Raw genomic sequence first — 20,206 nt, forward strand, 5'->3', positions numbered from 1 at the left:
AAACAGGGTCACTTAAGTGTTTTTTTCTGTCATACAAGAAAAAAAAATTGTAACTAGGATGCCTAGAAGCACAAAAAAATAATTTAAGCAATTCTCTCCCCCTCCACACTCATTTTAATACCTCAAAAAGGCCACATCTAATTGGAATACAGAGCCAGAAGGCAGTTTGCTTTTATTTCAGACTCCTTTGTACAGTCATCTTCATCAGCAAAAATCCCATTCAGAGAGACTAGAAACACACAGAGGAGATTTTTTTTTTAATATCACAGATTATTTTAAATGTACAACATTTTGCAAGAAAACACAATCCTGCAAAGCTGCTGCAAGCAACTCCTGCTTCAGAGCAGACATATGTGATGCCTGAAGCCAGACCGCAGAAACTCTCTGCATGGTGGGGTGGGAACACGATTTGGGTATGTTGTTGGTATGAGGAAAAATTGGTGTGAATTCCAGCAATGCAGGCTGACAGCCTTGTGGGGACTGTTTCCCCTGAGGCTTCTGCCCAAGGAAGCCTTCTGGAGTTAGGTTTGGGCATCACAGGTGGGAGCAGCAACTCACCAGCATTGATCTTTGCTGCCGGCAACATATTATGAGTGGGACACTACTCCTTTTTTTCAGATTCACCAAATTCCCCGTGCCTCTCCCCCATCTTTTGCCTCACTGTGAATGGAAGCTCCAGCTGTTCCTCTTCCTTTTTAGTTTCGTTGTTTAAGTCCTCTCAAGCTGTGTCAGCTTTAATAGGAAAGACTTTGGCTGGTTTCATTTCCTGGGTGGCAATGCTGGAATCACCCTGGGCACGCAACTGTCAATTCAACACACGCATGGAAGCAAGCGATTGGCAATATCTTCCCTTTCTGACGCTCTGGTGCACCCTTTTATTAAACACCCAAAAAATATCCAAACAAAACCTCTTCCTCTTTGTTATTGTTTAATAATAAATCCTTAATTTTAGAGGAGAAAGTCCAGCTTCACAGCCAACGCAACGGTCCTGGCTCCCTACTGCTGTTCCCCGTTTGCCTGTAGCTTTTCTGTACCATTCACCAAGAGATCCCTTGTCTAGCTGGACAGCCTTCTCTCGGCAGGAAATCTTCTCAGCCCTGTCCACTTTTTCTAATAACAACTGAAAAATACCCTGGCTCCTTTCTGTTAACCCACTCGTGCAATAAGGTGATGATGCTGCAAGAACAGAAGTTTTCATCTGTTTCATGTTTAAACTGAACTGTCTCAGGTAGGCCAGTGCAGACCTCCCAGGGAGCATCCACATGGGTTTTTGAAGGCACAGGATGGAGGCTGTTTCTCCTCTCATCTGTGGTACCACCCTAGTCAAGGCCGGGAAAATCCTCCTCTGCCTCTGCAGACTTTGTCTTAGGTCACACTCAAAAGCTCAGTGGAGGTGTGCCCAGTTCTGGCTGGAAGGAGGACGCGCATGCTTGGTGGGGACGCTTTCATCAGAGCTGCTCAACACGCTCCTGAGCACATGCAAAGTGAGGTGGTTCCAGAAACACCTAAATTGTTGAAGTTTCAGTGAATTTTTTCCTGCTGGAATAGCAAAATCCAACAGAAGGCACCACCAGCACCTGCAGAATTGTCTGCTCTCACTCCAAAGCACAGCGGCCTTTGAGCTTCTCCTCACCACAGCCGTAAATTTTCATGTGGGAAACGCAACTTTCTTTTTCTCCTGATCTCTTTCGCTGCATTGACTTCGCTGTTGTGACTGACACTTTAAAAATTTGTAGATTTGCCTGAGGCACATATCCAGCATAGGAAAATCTCTATCCAAATGGTTGAGGTTCAGCAAAGAGATAAGCGACTCAAAAAAAAGGGTCTTCTGAGGGAAATATCAGACAGTCTTCAGGTGGTCTGGAATTTCATCCGAATTCCATTGTGCTAATCAGTGGGGGAACTGTGCATGCAGAACTTTATGGTCTCACATATGCCAGGATAGATCTAATGCAAATCCCAGGGAATAAATTATATTACTGTGGGTTTATTCAGCTGTAATAGATCAACATTTGTCCCTGAGTGACTCCAGCATTTCTTTCCTGTGTGTCCAGTCTCTTCCCTGCTCATGCATCCCCACAGGAGGAAACGTTTCTCCTGCTAAGCAAGAAACAAAGGATAAAAAGCAATTGCATTTTACTTGATGGGAGAATTTCAAGTCTACAATTGCTCTAAAACAGGGCCTCCTGTCTCAAATGAATGCAGATATGTAACCATGCCCCCACATGGAAAAAAGCGATAAACTCAGATTGTGAAGATCTGAAACAGAAACACCTCAAAGCTCAAAAGCATTCATACCTCTGCATTTCTCTCCTGAAAACACCTTCGTCACATCAATCCAGAAAGGGATCAATTGTCCAGTTTCTTGCAAGCATGCAGCCCGTTTTCTGCATGATTTAGGATGCATCAGAAATTAAGTAGCTGCTCATCTGGCACTGTCTCTTTCCCTAAACTTGCTGATTAGAAAGTGCTCCCAGGCAGAGCGGGGATTGCCTGAGCGTTGTTGCTAATCTTGTTCCAAATGACACAGATCGTCAAGTTAACCAGATGCACTCCACACAGATCCCACACAGCAGAGCTGCTCCCACCCCTTGCCACGAGGCAGGAGCAAGGGAACAGCTTTAGTGTGCTGTATCGTGACAGGGTCGTGCCCAGATCCGGCTCCCCACTGCTGCACGCGGCTGGGAAGAGCAGCAGGCACAATAAAGTGAACACTTAATTGCTTAGGTTTTGTTTAACTCATTGTTTTCCAGTAAATGTCATCATTTTATGCGACTATCTTTCAGGTGACTCATTGATACCTTGCAATGCTGCTTCTTTCTAGGTGTTGATCAGGTACCTTTTGCAATCAGAAAATCTCTGGAACAGGAGACCTTTCTCATCAGGGTGACTCGGTGAGAAACTGCTACCCAGACCAAGCGAGAAGCAGCAGGTTGGGTCAAGAGTTGGGAACTAGGACCTAAAATCACCACCGGTTTTTGCTCTCCTTTCTCATGCAAGCACCTCAATACCTTTGATCCCAGTGCCCACGGAGAAAGCAAAGACCAGTGCAATGCTCCACATGCTTCCTAATGACTCTGCATAAGGGTTAGCAACTGTCCATGCCCCAGAAAGGTTTATTTTGTGCGGTAACCCAAGGCAAGAATTTTTCTCCCATCTAGAGCACAGTGGATATTTATGCAGGAAAATCATCTTTAATACTCTTTCCCAATTTTTTTTTTTGCAATTATTATCTTATCTTCATAGGGCTGACTAATAGGAATCACAAATTTCCAAGAATCAAATGTTTGTTTCCACCTCACAGTGAGTTCTGCTTGGTGGGAAGGATGTTTGGGATTTTTGGGGGTGGTTTTCTATATAAAATCTTCTCTGCCTGGCTCAGAATTCAGATTCATAAAACCTGCACATTTAATCACAAATCTCTTCTACGACTAAGGAGCAGTCCGCAGCATGACCAGGATGAAAGAAGAAAAAAAAAATACTAAATGTTTCTCAACATTAGCTGAAGGTTGGTGTCCATGTCTAGACTTTTCCTGCAGTGGTAAACATTGTTTTTGATTAGAAAGTTGTTTTTTCTCCAGTTCTAACCTCACAAGGCAAAATTACCACATGGCAGCTGAGATCTGAGAAAGCTCAGAGGCTGTCCAGTTAAAAGTATATTTTTCTGGTTTAATGAAAAAATATTATTTGTTCTATTTTTCTCTATCCTCCTTGAAAGAAAACATTGTTTTACTGCAAGGCTCTGACAGCAGTTATGCATCACATGGGAGCCCAATGGTAGAGAACAGCACTTACAGCATTAAAAATGCATTCTCTGTATATCAAACCAAAAAAGTGTGCTTCTCGGCAACATCGGTGGCCTAATTTTGGCTGCAGAATGAATGAAATTGAGGCTTTCACTGAAATTCCAGTATTGGCTCCTGCTGTAGCTCCTGAGCTGCAGGCAGGAAGATATCTACAGCAATGCACACCGTATGGGCAACAAACAGGAGGAGCTGGAAGCCACTGTGCAGCAGGAAAACTCTGATATAGTTGCCATCGTGGAAACGTGGTGGGATGACTCACACACCTGGAGTGTTGCAATGGATGGCTATAAGCTCTTCAGAAGGGATAGGCAAGGAAGGAGAGGTGGTGAGGTAGCCCTGTGTGTTAGGGAGTGTTTTGGTTCTCTAGAGCTTAATGATGGTGATGATGGGGTTGAGTGTTTATGGGTAAGAATCAGGGGGAAGGCCAACAAGACAGATATCATGGTAGGAGTCTGTTATAGGCCACCCAACCAGGATGAAGAAGCAGATGAAATATTCTATAAGTAGCTGGGAGAAGTCTCACAATTGCTAGCCCTCGTTCTCATGGGGATCTTCAACTTACCAGATATCAGCTGGAAATACAATATAGCAGAGAGGAAACAATCCAGGAGATTCATGGAGTGTGTGGAAGATAACCTGGCACAGCTGGTGAGCCAGCCAGCTAGAGAAGGTGCCTTGCTGAGCCTGTTGTTCATGAACAGAGCAGGACTTGTGGGTGATGTGATGGTTGGAAGCCATCTTGGGCATAGTGATCATGAAATGAGAGAGTCTTTGATTCTTGGAGAATTAAGGCATGTGGTTGCCAGAACGGCTACCTTGGAGAGTACAGTAGGGCAGACCTTGGCCTGTTTAGGAGCCTGGTTGACAAAGTCCCTTGGGAGGCAGTCCTAAAGGGCAAAGGAGCCCAGGAAGGCTGGACATGCTTCAATACAGAAATCTTCAAGGTGCAGGAGGAGGCCATCCCCATGTGTCAAAAGACGAGCTGGAGGGGAAGAAGACTGGTCTGGCTGAACATAGAGTTTTGACTGGCACTCAGTCAAAAAAGAGTATATGACCTTTGGAAGAAGGGGTAGGCAGCTCAGGAGGACCACAAAGATGTTGTGAGGTTATGCAGAGAGAAAATTAGGAGGGCCAAAGCCCAACTAGAACTTAGTCTGGCTATTGCTGTAAAAGACAATAAAAAATGTTTCAAGAAATACACTAACAACAAAAGGAGGGCTAAGGATAATCTCCATCCTTTATTGGATGTGGGGGGAAACATAGTGACAAAGGATGAGGAAAAGGCTGAGGTACTTAACACCTTCTTTGCCTCAGTCTTTAATAGTAAGACCAGTTGTTCTCCAGGTACCCAGCCCCCTGAGCTGGAAGACAAGGATGGGGAGCAGAATGAAGCCCCCATAACCCAAGGGGAAATGTTTAGCAACCTGCTACACTGCTTAGACACTCACAAGTCTCTGGGGCCAGAGAGCTGGCAGAAAATGCCCACTGAGCCTCTTTCAATCCTTTGTCAGCAGTCCTGGCTAACTGGGCAGATCCCAGTTGACTGGACGTTAGCAAATGTGACATCCATCTAGAAGAATGGCCAGAAGGAGGATCAGGGAACTACAAGCCTGTCAGTCTGACCTCAGTGCTGGGGAAGGTTATGGAGCAGATCATCCTGAGTGCCATCATGTGGCACATACAGGATGACCAAGTGATCAGGCCCAGTCAGCATGGGTTTACAAAAGGCAGGTCCTGCCTGACTAACCTGATCTCCTTCTATGGAGGTGACCTGCCTAGTGGATGAGGGAAAGGCTGTGGATGTTGTCTACCTAGAGTTTAGTGAAGCCTTTGACACAGTTCACTGGGTAGAAAACTGGCTGGATGTCTGGGCCCCAAGAGTTGTGGTGAATAGAATTAAATACGTTTGGTGGCCAGTCACAAGTGGTGTTCCCCAGAGCTCAGTATTGGGGCCAGTTATTTTTAATATCTTTATCAATGATCTGTAAAAAGGGATTGAGTGCACCCTCAGTAATTTTACAGATGACATCAAGTTGGGCAGGAATGTTGATCTACTTGAGGGAAGGAACGCTCTACAGAGGGATCTGGACAGGCTGGATCGATGGGCCAAGGACAATCGTATGAGGTTCAACAAGGCTAAGCACCAGGTCACGCACTTGGGTCACAACAACCCCATGCAACACTATAGACTTGGTGAAGAGCGGCTGGAAAGCTGCCCAGCGGAAAAGGACCTGGGCATGTTGGTCAACAGCTGGCTGAATATGAGCCGGCAGTGTGCCCAGGTGGCCAAGAAGGCCAACAGCATCCTGACCTGTATCAGAAATGGTGTGGCCTGCAGAACTAGGGAAGTGATTGTCCCCCTGTAGTCAGCACTGGTGAGGCCGCACCTCGAATACTGTGTTTAGTTTTGGGCCTCTCTCTATTAGAAGGACATTGAGGTATTGGAGCGTGTCCAGAGAAGGGTAACAGGCTGGTGAAGGGTCTAGAGCACACGTCTTATGAGGAGCAGCTGAGGGAACTGGGATTGTTTAGCCTGGAAAAAAGGAGACTCAGGGCAGACCTTATCGCTCTCTACAACTACCTGAAAGGAAGTTGTAGTGACGTGGATATCGGTCTCTTCTCACAAGCAATAGGTCAAGAGGAAATGGCCTCAAGTTGCGCCAGGGGAGGTTTAGATTGGATATTAGGAAATATTTCTTCACTGAAAGGGTTGTCAAGCATTGGAACAGGCTGCCAAGGGAAGCGGTTGAGTCACCATCCCTGGAGGTATTTAAGAGACATGTAGATGTGGTACTTAGGGGCATGGCTTAGTGGTGGACTTGTCAGTGTTAGGTTAATGGTTGGACTCCAATGTAAACAATTCTATGTTTTTATGATTCTATAATATAGGGATGCAAATTTGGGCAGCCGTTTGGGAACCGGGGCTGTGGGTGCCCCCTCCACCAGCTGTGCAGAAGGCACCAAGCTTAGGCAGCACTTGCTGAGAATCCCAAGGGCTCCACGTCCAGTTGCAATGAGCCTGTGGGATTGGATCGGTAACATTCGTCTCCTGAAATCGCCATGCTTTTCTAAAGCAAAACCACCCCTGGCCAGCCCGGGCTGCCTCTGCCCACCTGAGAAGCACTCGCTCGCCCAGGCAGCCCCATTAGTGGCAGCAGCAGCGGTGACAGCGATGATTTCTTGACAATGATGGAAAGCTGCCCCTTGAGCTCTGCTGATGGGAGGCACCACGGGATCACAGAGCCGTTGTTTTGGTAGCAGCCATGCTGTCAGTCATCACATAGCGGCTGCATGGGTGGGAATGTCTCCATCTACTCGAAATGGAGCGTTCAGGATTAGCTGTCCCTGTCCCCAGAAATTGCTCATTGAGGTGATTCATTTTTTTCACAGGAGAGGGTAATTTCAGGGAGGAACAGAGGAAGCAGAAGTTATCTGGGATGCCAAGGTGATGGCTGTAATGAAGACGGATCAGGGAGCATTACAATGATGCCCTTGTAGCAAACCTAGCAGCAGCGTCCCCCAAACCCAAATGCCCCAGACTGCTGTGACAACAGGAGTGACAGCTCCTCCAAGAATGACAAACAATAATGACAGGAAAGCAGCACTAAAACCTCCTCATGGATGTTCCTCCCCTCTCAGCTTCCCACTGAGACAGATGTGATAGATTGGAAGAAGCTGGAATTAAAGTATGAAATGGCATTACACCCTGCGCCTGCGGTAACTGCAACTGTGTCCTCCCTGGCATCACCTGTAAAAGATCGTACATTCATCGCAGGGTGCTGGCTTGAATAGCAATCACAGAAATCCTAACAGTTAAGTATGTCTTAGCACTGTGAATATCCCCAGACCTCTCGGTGGCGAATAGGACTTTGTATCATGAGGCCTATTAATTTCTTTATTTTTCTTGTACAGTCTTTCCATGCGCTGCACACAGAAGCGACAACCCATGACGTGACTGTGCATCATCACAGACTATAGCTCATGTGCATAAGAGAGAACTTCAAGATTGAGAAACTACTCTGCAGCATTACATGTCATTCTTTTATTTTCCTTAAGGATATAAAATATAAGGGGCATTTTGATTAACTTAACTGTTGAAACAATTACAGTCTGCTTAGTGCATTTGAGTTATGGATACAACTAAACATCTATCTGCCGCTATCAAAAGAAGCAACATCACAAGACGATGCCGAATTTCGCGCTTCCAGTCACTTGAGTGACGAGGGGGGAAACCCAACAATGCACTCAAAATAATGGAGTCCTTCCCAGGAAATGAGACATTCAGCCCAAGGAAGGGAAATCCTCACTTCAGAGCCCAGAAACAGCTTCTCAGAAAGGAAAGTCCTCCTTCCGAACGTTACCCTCCTCCTCAGCTCAGTCTCCAGGTTTGTCCATGGCATTCCTGGGGCACTATTTCTGGACCACCTGGGGCAGACCTTAACGAGCAAGCTGGTGCCTTCAATATCTACAAGTATTAATAGTTTTAAAACATTATATAAAGCATGCAGGAAAAGTAGCATTCAGGAATCATTTTCTGTCAGCCGTGAGCAAGGGAAAGCAATAAAATAAAATAAAATAAAATAAAATAAAATAAAATAACATAGCACAGAAGCCCTTCCATTTTAAGGAAAAGTGCATTTTCTCCTCAGCCATCCCACCTCACACATCCCTCTCTGCAACAGTTCGGCTGCACTATAAACCCCGGAGGCTTTTACTGGTGACTCTTCCCTGCATTTAATTTTGAGCACAGCCAGCAAATGGGGGTGGAGAGGAATCACCAGCCATTTTGAAAAAGAAAGTGACTGAAATATTGAACGCTCCATTGATTGCAGCCCATGGCATGTAAAGTGTTTCTTTTATTGTGTTGTTTTCCAAGTGGGAATGCATGCGTGCTGCAGCCCGGACCGCAGCGCTGTCGCTGGGCGAGACCCCAGTCTGACTCCTTGCTCACACCGCGTCAGGCTGGAACAGTTTCGATGCACTTGCCCTGGTTTACACCCATGTCAAGGGAGTGGGAATCCAGCCCGTCGCTGATAGGTTTTTTCCCTGGGTGTTAGGATTGATAACTATACTTTATATTCTACTTGCTTTGATCGTGCAGCAGGGTCTTTTCTTCAATTACATGTAGGAGAGATGCGTGTTTGCACATTAGAGCTGAGGAAATACTGCAAAATAAAACCAACCGCTGAAAACGGGTTTTGAGCTGGGAATGGCAGATGCTTGGCGATACTTGAGGAGTGCTATTTCAGGGGTTAAGTATACTGTCACTGCCAAAAGGGTACGAGCTCATCGATTTTTTAGCCTTTTCTTGAGAAAGTCTCAGTCAATATACTGGCTGGGGCTTTCTCCATCCCACTTCAAGATGTGCATCATTCACCTCAGGGCTGTGAGTGTGGAGGTCCCGAAAATGGGCTCCCTGGGACGCTGCGTCCATGCCCACGTGTGTGTGCAGGGGATGCCAAAAGGATCGGGGTAAAGCTTAGACCGTGGCTGTCTGCACCGGGACTGGCTGAGTTTCAGACAGGTGTGCTGTTATAGTAAAAAACTGTTCACTCTATCAATTCAAATCACATTCCTACAATTTATTTTATCCCAATAAGTAAAGCAAAAAGAGGCAGAAGGGAGAGAAGATGCATAAAAGACCGAGAAGCGGGAAGAAGGAATTTGCTGCTGCTGAAAGGCAGCACGATGGACACAGAGGGCAGGAATTCATGTGTTGTAGCCGGAGTATGAAAATGTTGCTTAGAGGGGTAAAAGTCCCTCTAAGTCCTGGTTGGGACTCCATCCTCACACGGGCTGTTGACACTCCCAGCAAAAGGCCAATTAATGGCACTTCTTATGATGGAAGTTACAGAATCACAGAATCATTAAGGTTGGAAAAGACCTTTGAGATCTTCAAAAAGACCATCAAATCCAACCATCAACCCAACACCACCATGCTCACTAAACCATGGCCCAAAGTGCCACATCCGCACGTTTTTTGAACACTTCCAGTGATGGTGACTCCACCACCTCCCTGGGCAGCCTGTTCCAATGCTTGACCACTCTCTCAGTAAAGAAATTTTTCCTAATATCTAGTCTAAACCTCCCCTGGCGCAACTTGAGGCCATTTCCTCTTGTCCTATTGCTAGTAAATTAATTATTTAATTTAGTAATCGTAAGTTAATTTATTAATTATTAAATTATAATTATTAATCTTTAATTATTTCCATAATTATTTAATTTTTTTAAAATATAATCTATATCGCACAATAAGGACTAAATAACACAAGTGGAACTACTAAATGTCTAAATGTGACTGCTTACACTGTTTGCTGGGAAATGTTTTTATTAGTGCTACATGCTATCACAAAGCTACCTGTCACTTTATTTTATCCTCTCAAGCAAGGAAGAAATATGACTGGAAGTTTCTGCATTAAACTGTTCTCATCAGAAATTGTACTTTTATTTTGAGTAATGTTATATGTGAACAAAATGCATTGAAAATGTTCTACTTTATAAGGATTGTAATGATATTTAATTAAAAAGTTTCTGAAATGTTGACTATTATAATGTTAAAGTCTTTCTCACTTAGAAAATACTCTTTAAGCCACAAGTGTCGCTTTTGAGAAAACTAATTCAAACTGTCTGCAAATAAATCCATGAAAATGGATTCGTTTTAGGACCTACAAAACAGATACCAACTTGAAAAGTGTATTTTTTTGCTCAAAAATAATTTCCCTCTGTTCAAAAGCAGCCGTTTCCAGGAGGCTGCTTTCGCTGTTGTCCCACATCCCAACAGACTCGCTGGGACCCGGGGTCTCAGCAGGCGTCAGCAGGCTGGAGGAGCTGCTGGAGCGGAGTCTGTTCAGCTGAGAGCACAAATCGATGTCAAAGTCCAATACAACCACAGAAGAGCAAAGAGAACGAAATTGGAGGGTACGATTTACAACTTTGAGGTCATTATGGAAACAGTTACAAAAGCGTTAGAAAACTAGAAAGTGAAAAAGTACATAACAGCATCTTTCAGTCTTTTTTTTTTAATTTTAAACACCTTTTGCTGAGCAATTTCAAGGCATATGTGTTTGCAATTTTCTGAACGTTTCGCCCCTCGGGCGCACGCGTGCTCCCGCGCAGGCAGAGCACCACCAGCTGTAATTGCTGCACGTTCCGAACCGCCGGCTGCGGCGCAGCCCCTGCCAGGCTCAGCCCGTTCCCAAGCGCGTCGCTGGTGAAGTGCGCGCCTGAGCCCAAGGTCACACGCGAAGGACTGCTGGCATTAAAGATCTATCAGTCCTGACAGGTTTGTCCTTTTAATGCAGGCAATACGGGCCTACTTCGTCTTCTGTGGTCTGCTTCTGTAGCAAAGAAATACATTAATTTAAGTTCACCTCTCGTCACTTCACATGGAGCTATTTTTTTTTTCACCGCTCTCTGAATCTACTGATTGAAAGCAATGTATGTTGTAAACGTGCGTACGAAAGTAAAATTGTTGGTACTGACACAGAATGGCATCTAAAAGATTAGGAAAATTAGCACCACCAGAAATTCCCTTGTTAACAAAGAAACAAAATAAAAAGAAACAGAGGAAAATGTCTGGGTGTCTGAATCCAGAATCTTCTCTCTCTGAAATTAAGAGAAACTTTGCAATGTCAGGTTAGTTCAGTGAAATGTTTGACTTCTCTGCTCTCATCAGTGGAAGGAGAACCTAAGAAGCAAATATTTCTCTCATCCTCTGTCTCCTTTCAAAATGTTTCCTTGTTTTAGGAAAATGTGAAATGAATAGGAGTTTAACGATCTGAAAATCAAGGCGCGGGAGCAGGAAAAAGTTTTGAACAATTTAATTGTTTAACAAAAGTCATATTAAATTATTTCATTTTATTTTTAAGTTTTCTGTCAATATTTTCAAACCAGAAATCTGATCTGAGTTTTAAGAATCCAACACCGCAAACTGAAAAGTTAAGTAAATTAAAAATAAAGAAATTAATTTTGAAAATGTCAAAACAACCTCTAATGATATATTCAAACAATACTTTTTGTATATTTTTTTTTATTTTAAATATCCCACACACAGATCTGTTGGGTGGGAACTATTGAAACAGGAAAATATCCAACGGGGTTAAAGGGGAGCTGCTGACATAACAAATATAGGAGATGCAAGAAAAACAAATGTCTGAGTTATCTGAAGCAAAGCAAAGGGTAAGATAGCTGTACAAATCCCCTACCACATGTTGTTACAAATTTAATTTATGAATGAAATTTTTGAGCCCACAGCCAGACCCGCCCCTCAGCTGAGCATCCCACGGCAGTACCGAGCGCTCCCGGGCTGCACCGAGATCGGGCAACGCAGGCTGGCGCCGGGCCGGCCCCAAAGCGAAAGCCAAACGCCCTGCGGAGCCGGCCCTGCGGCGACGCCGGGACCGGGAGCTGGTCTGGACCTTGGGTCTGGCCGGGGCAGGGCTGGACCTGAGCTGCTCCTTCACCCGCCGCCTCTGGCTGCCCGGGGTGGCGGCCCGGGAGCCGGGGCACGGGCTTCCCCCGGCGCCACCCAGCGCCGCTCCCCTGCAGCCAGCCCTGCAGCCCCTTCGCCACTTGCTCTTTTACGCCTCTTTTACACAAAACCGCCTGTCTCGGCAGGGCCAGCAGCCTTCTCCTGTATCACTGCCCAGAGTTTTTTCCTAGAAATAGAATAAAAACAGGCATGGCAGCAAAGTGCCGTTTCATTCTGACCATTCTGACCGTAAAGACAACCACTGTGAAAACAGGCATTGCATACCCAATTTATGCATTCAGCCTCAAAACTGCACGTGTAGGCACATGCTTCCAGTGATGCTTTGGAAAGAGCCGTGCCTGGCCGGGGAGGGCAGCAGGGCCAGCAGCACAGGGCTCTGCAGGGCCATCGGGGGAGGCTGGTGTTCCCAAGCGCATGCCTGACTTTGGGATCTGGGGTGAGGCAGGAGCACCTCCGTGCAAACCCAGCGGCCGCCACGGGGCTCGGGGAGGCAGCCGGACATCCCAGACCCAGGGGCAAAGAAGGGATCGAGACCAACCGGACCCAAGACTCATGGCTGGAGCCCAACGCTCCCTTCAGCCGATCTCTACTCAACAGAACAGTGCAAGAACCTTTTACATTATTTACATTATTTTCCTTAAGTTACATTTGTTGTGTGGCCACATAGGTGGTGTCTCTAGGAACACATTCTACCAACGTTCTACCAGAAAAACAAAATACTTACTGGAACTATCTGTCTCTCAAGATACTAATCAAAGCAGTTTTTTGAGTTTTCAATCAGATTTGGGTGCTTCTATTAAAACTACTGATTTGAAGAAGTTCGGGAATGGCTCCCAACAGCTGTGTTATTAAAAATGTACATCAGCAAAGGCATTCCCTCTTTCGTCCTCTATCTTTTGTACGCTTTGTTAAGTTAGAAACCCAAATCGGCATAAAATACTTGCCAGGGGAAGGGAGAAATGTATTCAGATTTAATCTAGTGATTATGGTTCATTCGTTGCAAACAGCTCCTTCACCAAGGCCATCAGGTGAATTATTAACCTCCTCCATCTACAAATAGAAAAATACCTTCAGTCACGAGGAAGCAATGCAGAAGAAAGGTGACACAGGTTATTTGCGGGCGCATCGGAAAGGCACACAGCAAGGCTCGCTCCGTAGAGGAAAATACTGCTTGCGGCGGGGCAAGGCGGGGAGAAAAGCCCCTGATGGCCATGGGGTAGATGAGGCGGCCGTCCTGGTGGGAGCAGTGACATCCCGGAGTCCTGGCACCACATGGCTTTTCGGTGGCTCTGCCTCTGCCCAGCCACATATTGCAACACAGGGCGAGAAAAACATTCCCAGGGAAGCATTTCACCAAAGTGGCTGTTACCTCAAATGTGACGTTATTGCAAGTGAACTTCTGCTGCTCTTATCTTCCAAAAAGGGTAGCGCAGAGCCGTCGGCACTCCGGGCAGGCTGCTCGCAGGGCTGCTACGGCCAAAGCTCACCAGTTAACTCCCTGCTATCAGCTCCAGCAGAGCCTGGAGTGGGTCTGGCATGCCTCCAGCCCCTGGGGTGCACCCTGACATTGGTGTAACCCGCACTCTCAGCAGACCGCTGGTTTCGAGCAGCTGGAGAGCAGGCGCAGAACAGGTAATACAGCTTCTGAGCAATTAACGCAGGTTAGATGCACATAAATAGAGAAGCAGCTAGCAGGTACGTGCTGCTGCCCCTTGTAGTCCCCCCGACACTGGTCTCCAGGCTCTGCAACAGGTAAGAGGCGTTTCTGGGCGCAGGTGGGAAGGGGACTCGTGGCTGGTGAGGGGGCAGGAGTTTAATTTCGACTTTCTCCCAAGCAAATGATTACTGGGGCCAGTGAATCCAAGTGGGGTGACAGAACAGCTCTGGCAGCAGTGGTAGGAAAGGCAGAGAGCACAGATAAAGCAAGCGGCATTGGGAAGGCTGGAAAATGAAGGGGTAAATGGGGTACATCAGTAAATGAGGATCAAGGTGAATTCATGGTATTCTAAAACTCATGTAAAGGAAAGGAGGCAGAAGCAAAACTTATTTTAAATAGAATGAGAGAGAAAACAATAAAATAAACTCATCAAGGCGTCTCCCCTGCCTTTAGCAGGGTGCCTGTCATGCCAAAGGGAAGCATCTTGCAGGAGCAACAGCAGGTAGCACTTCTCCACTGACCTCCGTCTGCAAGGAGGGAGGTCCTGGGACGGCTCCTGGTCACACTAGAGCAACCATTGGTTTCAGAATACAGAACATTCCCATATAAACTAGCACAAAAACAGCATCTTGCTTCACATGATCTCCTTAAATCATATTTTGCCGGTATGTCAGACTGCTGAGTTCTGAGAATAAAAGCAAATGTATTTGACTATGCAACCACAGAACTTTGTCTTTGGCCTGTGTACTTTTTAAGAAGTACAGTAATTCCTCAAGAGTACAGGAAAAAAAAAAAAAAATCAGGCATCAGCACCATGCAAGGAAACTTTTTCCGAGGAGTTAAGAAAGCCTGGAGGCAGCCGCGACTCCCACCAGACGTGCCGCGCTCGCTGCCCCAGGGATGTCAGCGCTACAGGAGGGGGAGCTGGACATCACCGCGGCTCACGCACCAGCTCAGATCCCAGCTGCTGAACGGGTCACACGGGTAATGCTTGAGGCAGAAGTGACCACGTTCGTTTGCTTGTTTCTTCACTTCGAAACGGATCTGCTGACGGAGGCAAAAACAAAGCAGAGGGCTGCCATGAGCAGAGGGACACTGCTGTACCTCCGCTGCACTCGCCGTCGCCTCACTTCTGAAAGGATTCCTTTTGTTCCAAAAACCAAACACGAGTAGTGGGGCTGTATCAGGCCTTGAAAAGTACTGCACAGCTTGGGGGTGGCGGGGGGAGAAGAAAAAAAAAGCAACAATAAAAGCATGCTATAAACCAAGTTCACTACTCTGTTGCACCAAGGCAAAAAAAATCATTCAAATAGGAGTCACCAGTAGGTCAAGCTTTACACATTTTAACCAGGCACATTAAAGCAGAATGGGGTTGTTTCTGAACTGCACTTAATGCTTTTAAATTCTAGTTTAGAGCAAGGACTCGGAGGTCTCTCAGCAGAGAGGACTTTCTCCTTCTCATAAGAATTCCCATCTGCCTCATGGGTGTGATCCCACATAAGGGCAAATGGAAAAAGCGGAACCGTCCTTGCCTTTAACACGATCAATACAACTGCCAAAAACCAGCACGTATTTAATAAATGCAATGTAGATGGTTTTATTTGACCTTCTGTTCACAAAATAATTTTATTATATGTATGAAAGCAGCATACAGGCAATAAAATTATGAAAACATTCACAATACATAAATACACAGACCTGATGCAGGATGTATATAGTTCATTAGATTTGAAATTTTTTTTCCTCTCAGTTCTCTTTTCCTGACAACACATTTTTTTGATATATGTTATAAAAAAAATCGCTCCAAAGGGCATTTTCTCCCATTCTGAAAACAAATAGCCTTTGTTGAATGCTGCTTATTAACACCCAGTGTTCCTGTTGTTAACATTCACTGATTGCTTTTGGCATTACAAAGGGAAAGCAGCAGGGAAGAACAATGTAGTAGCAGTTTTTTGAATTAAACATTGGCAACTTTTTTGGCGCTCACAGGACGTTTTTGAGGTGGGGGCTGCAGTTCCATCCATATTTAGAAATGTCTTAATCCAAAATGGTAATGAGGCACTATTCCTTATCGAATGGACTATTGACAAGGTTATTACTAAAATGTAATGTCCTCCTAGTTTCCAAAGTAAAGCACAGGGTACCTCACTTTTTAATTCTGACCGTGATACAGTAGCAGACAGACAGCATGATCCTGGCGGTACTGCATTAATACAGACGATAACGAGGTTTGGCATGTTTACTACCATTATAACCAATTGTGTTTGTTCAGAAAAGATATCCAAGACTTGAAATAAGAAAAGTCTGAGAAAGCTGTTTATCTTACATAAATACAAAACATTATATACTAAGAATTGTTATCTAAGAAGCTTTTCTTCTCAAATTGGATTCTTCTTAAGGTTGTAGTCATATTTAAGGTATTTACAGATCCACAAACTTGACATTCTAACAAAGTCTTTGTAACATGAATTTTTTTTAAAAATAAATAGCAGCAATTTCTTTTATTTCTATAAGGGAAGAGAATTCATAACTCAGTCAACGCTGGTCCTATCTTTTGAAAGAAATCACACTTTGAAAAAAAAAAGCCCACAAGCAAATGAACTCCACACAGCATCGGTTTTGTTGATTCCTTCATTTCTTGCTGAGCTTCTTAACATTCCTTCATTCCCCTCACCGTATCTCCAGACTATCAGAGCTTGTAATAAAGTGCTGACTGGTTGACTGGTCAAAATGCAGTTATGACACTCCAAAAATATCCCATTATTTAGACATCTTAAATAACATAAATAAAGCTAGATCTGTTATAACATATGAAAAATATCAATTTAAAACAATAAATAAATAAAACCAGTATCAACATATTACCTCCCAAACTTTAAAAATAACCATTCTCATTATAAGGCTCAATTATTTGTCAGAAATAATTTTAAGAAGGCATCTACCTACCTTTACAATCCCTCAGTCTTTAGTTAGGACCTGTTAACACCCACTATCACAAGACACAGCAATCTTTTAATTTCTAGAAACATTAATCTTTAAATACTTAACATTTATCTTTTGCCTCATTTTAAACTAGAAATTTGTTTCTCTGTGTAGAGAAGAAGCAGTATTTTGCCACTGCACTGTGTCTAAATTTGTGTATTTTCCTCAGTATGAACAGTACAGTTCAATATCCTTTTTTTAAACTAATTTTCAGTATCTTTTTCTGTTTACTGTTTAAAATGTTAAATTTGCTTTGAATTCCAGGAAAATTAATTATGGGCTTGGTATACATGTGTATTTCTCCCTAGAGCTTAGTTTCTTACCAAAAAATCTTGTGTTTGTTTTTAAGATTATTACAATATACGCTATTATGTCTTGCTGGGTAAACCTTACTGTTCAGGTTTTATGCTGCCCATTTTGTGTAATGGGATTGATCTTTTCCAAAGAAACATCAGCTTCATAATCCAAGATACCCGACAGTGCTGGAGACATTTTCTCCAAGGTCTTAGATAGTTCACCCTCTTCTTCCTTTTTGAGAGGTTCTTCTTCCGGACAGATAATTGCATGTGGAATCAGATAAACCAGATTAGACTCTTTGGGGCTGGAGCCTTTAGGCTCATGTTGGCTCGAAAAAACAACTGCTCCGTTATTGTTAATACTAACAGTCTCTATAGCATTGCTGGACATAGGGCAGAGCCTGTAGCATCCTAGCAGAGTTGAAAATGCCTTGCGGAAATCAGCATTGAAGGCATAAATGATGGGGTTCAGGGAAGAATTAGCCCATCCAAACCAAACAAAAACATCAAAGGTGGTAGAATTAATGCAGAAAGCTTCTGCTCCCTTGGACGGTTGGGTAGGCTCGCAGAAGGGAATCATGCAGTTCAATACAAAAAATGGCAACCAGCAGCACACAAACACCCCCATGATCACCGACAAAGTCTTTAAAACCTTCGTTTCCCTCTTGAAGGACATTTTGAAGTTGCTCTCTGGTTGCTGGCAGTCCATACTGCTTCTGTTGCCGCTCGTGTTCTGGCAGTTCTTGGCATGCACTGCTGCTCTCTCCAAAGCTGAGATGCGTCGTATTTGCTTCTGAGCAATCCGGTATATCCTCGTGTAAGTTACTATCATGATGGCCACAGGTATATAGAAGCTAATTAGAGAAGAGGAGATGGCATACATCCTGTTTAGGCTAGAATCACAGTTGTCCATGCTTATACCTTGTAAGCTGGCATTTAGGTCCAAAAAGCTTGTGGTTGTAGCCTTGTGCCAGTTCAGCTGCACAGGGATGAAGGAAATCAGCACAGACAAAGTCCACGCCACGCTGATCAAGATGAAGGCTGCCTTGGGGGTCATTTTCCTCTCGTACCTAAATGGGCTGGAGATGGCCCAGTATCTGTCCACACTAATGACACAGAGATTTAAGATGGAGGCTGTTGAGCACATAATATCAAAGGCCACCCAGATGTTGCAAAATGAACCAAAAGGCCAGAAGCCGGCGATCTCGGCCACAGCTTTCCAAGGCATGACCAAAACTGCCACTAGGAGATCTGACACGGCCAAGGAGATGACAAAGAAGTTGGTCACCTTGGACCTGAGGTGGCGAAACCTAATGACAGCTGCACAGACCAGCGTGTTTCCCAGCAGCGTGGAGAGGATCAGCAGCGAGAGGAAGCAGCCCGTGAGGATCCGAAAGGAAGAGTCCCTTTCCACCAGCAACCCTTCCCCGTCCATAGTGGTGTCGTTCCAAGTCATAGTTTCTCCTGAGGGAAAATCATATCATGATTTTCATGACGACATCAGCTCCTTTCCTTGCAGAGATCAGAGACATCAGACGTCCATTAATTACTCACCACCAAACAGACCACAGGTCCTTTCTTACGGTCCCTTCGCCCCCAGATGGACTTCACCCACTTTGAATCTCCCTGAACAACACCAAAAGCTCTATGAGCAGGAACTGAAGACGCACAAACACAGTCTACCCTACAGACTGGTTTCTTAAGCAATCCCTTCAGAAACACACTGCACCACCCCAGCATGAAGTAGCCTAATTCAGACAGTTCACCTGCAAATGTTCTGCTGCTCTCCTCTGCAAATATACCCCACAGACAGGAAAGCAATCACTTTTCCATGCTTGCATATATTCCCACTTAAATAGGCTATTGATCGAGTGTTTCCAGTGTCCATTGCACTAGCCCTTCATATCTACTGAAGCGTACTATACGAGGTGCTTTTTCTCTAGTTTAGTTTCCTAAATGTCTCACTGATGAAACACTCCATCCTTCCTCCTTGGCACACTCCTGTTACTAAACGCATCAGTTCTCTGCTTCGGGGCAGCGTCAGAGAGCAAATCTTCACTTTGTTTCAAACTGTTTTACACTTCCGAGACAAGAACATGAACATACAGTAGGTGTGTTTTAAAGGTTTTCAGTAAGAAGTAGCTCAGGTTACTTAGGTTTATTTAAACGAGAAACGCTGGCTCCTACCTTTCAGCTCTGATTCTCTGTCTGCTCTGGGATGCAGGGCCGTCTCTCCTCCTCTTTTAGTTTTGGAATTGCATAGCAAATCTTATATACAAAACCAACACAGAAACACTGCATTGCATCAGGCGCGTGTGTGGTTTTTTCCCTGAAAGTGCAAATGGGCAGGGGAGAAGTAAGAACAGGAGCCGGCAGAGTTTGACCATCAGGACTTAGTTTTCAAGGGAGCGGCAGGTCTGTGCTGTCGGATCGTGCATGACGGACCCCACCGGCATGTGCCCAGGTACCTCCATCCCACGGCCCCTGCTGATCACCCTGCAAACTTTGTTGGCCGGATCAGTCCCAGTCGCACTTTGTACATCCTGTCGAAGCAGCACATCAGGGCAAATCATCCCAGGCAAAAGGCACGGTATTCCCAATACTGGCAAGAGCTGCGTACCAGTTCTTTCTTCTGCCGTTCACTGGAAGGAGAAAGAGGGCGAGAGGAGGACAAGGACCCGAGTGACCTCCCGTCGGCCACGCCACCGGCGGTGCCCGCAGCGGGTTCCTCTTCCAGCGGGGACAAGTCGCTTTAACACTCTGCTGCCAGGTTACAGCTCTCCGTAACTACCCCGGAATAATCCCACCTCCTGCTCAGCGGGGCTGCGCTCCCGGGATCGGGTTCAGCTTTAGCACGGTTTTTGCCTCTCAGAAAAGCGCAGGCAGCTCCTCACGCTCTCCCGCAGCCTGCCCCGGGCCGCGCATCTCCGGTGCCGGGGGGGCCCGGCGGCAAAGGCTTTCTTCTGCCCGGGGC

The 20,206-nt window shown here is 45.2% G+C and overlaps 1 protein-coding gene across 1 annotated transcript; it reads right to left on the minus strand.

The window, feature by feature from the left end:
- Window positions 1–17,332: 17,332 nt before the first annotated feature.
- Window positions 17,333–18,688, minus strand: DRD1 (dopamine receptor D1; the record flags this gene model as incomplete). The annotated part of the gene is made up of 1 exon (XM_082006118.1): window positions 17,333–18,688. The coding sequence occupies one exon, from the start codon at window positions 18,686–18,688 to the stop codon at window positions 17,333–17,335; it is 1,356 nt and encodes a 451-aa protein (XP_081862244.1).
- Window positions 18,689–20,206: the final 1,518 nt, after the last annotated feature.

The sequence above is a fragment of the Phaethon aethereus genome (genome assembly GCF_964289735.1).
Source record: "Phaethon aethereus genome assembly, chromosome: 14".
NCBI classification, from domain to species: domain Eukaryota; kingdom Metazoa; phylum Chordata; class Aves; order Phaethontiformes; family Phaethontidae; genus Phaethon; species Phaethon aethereus.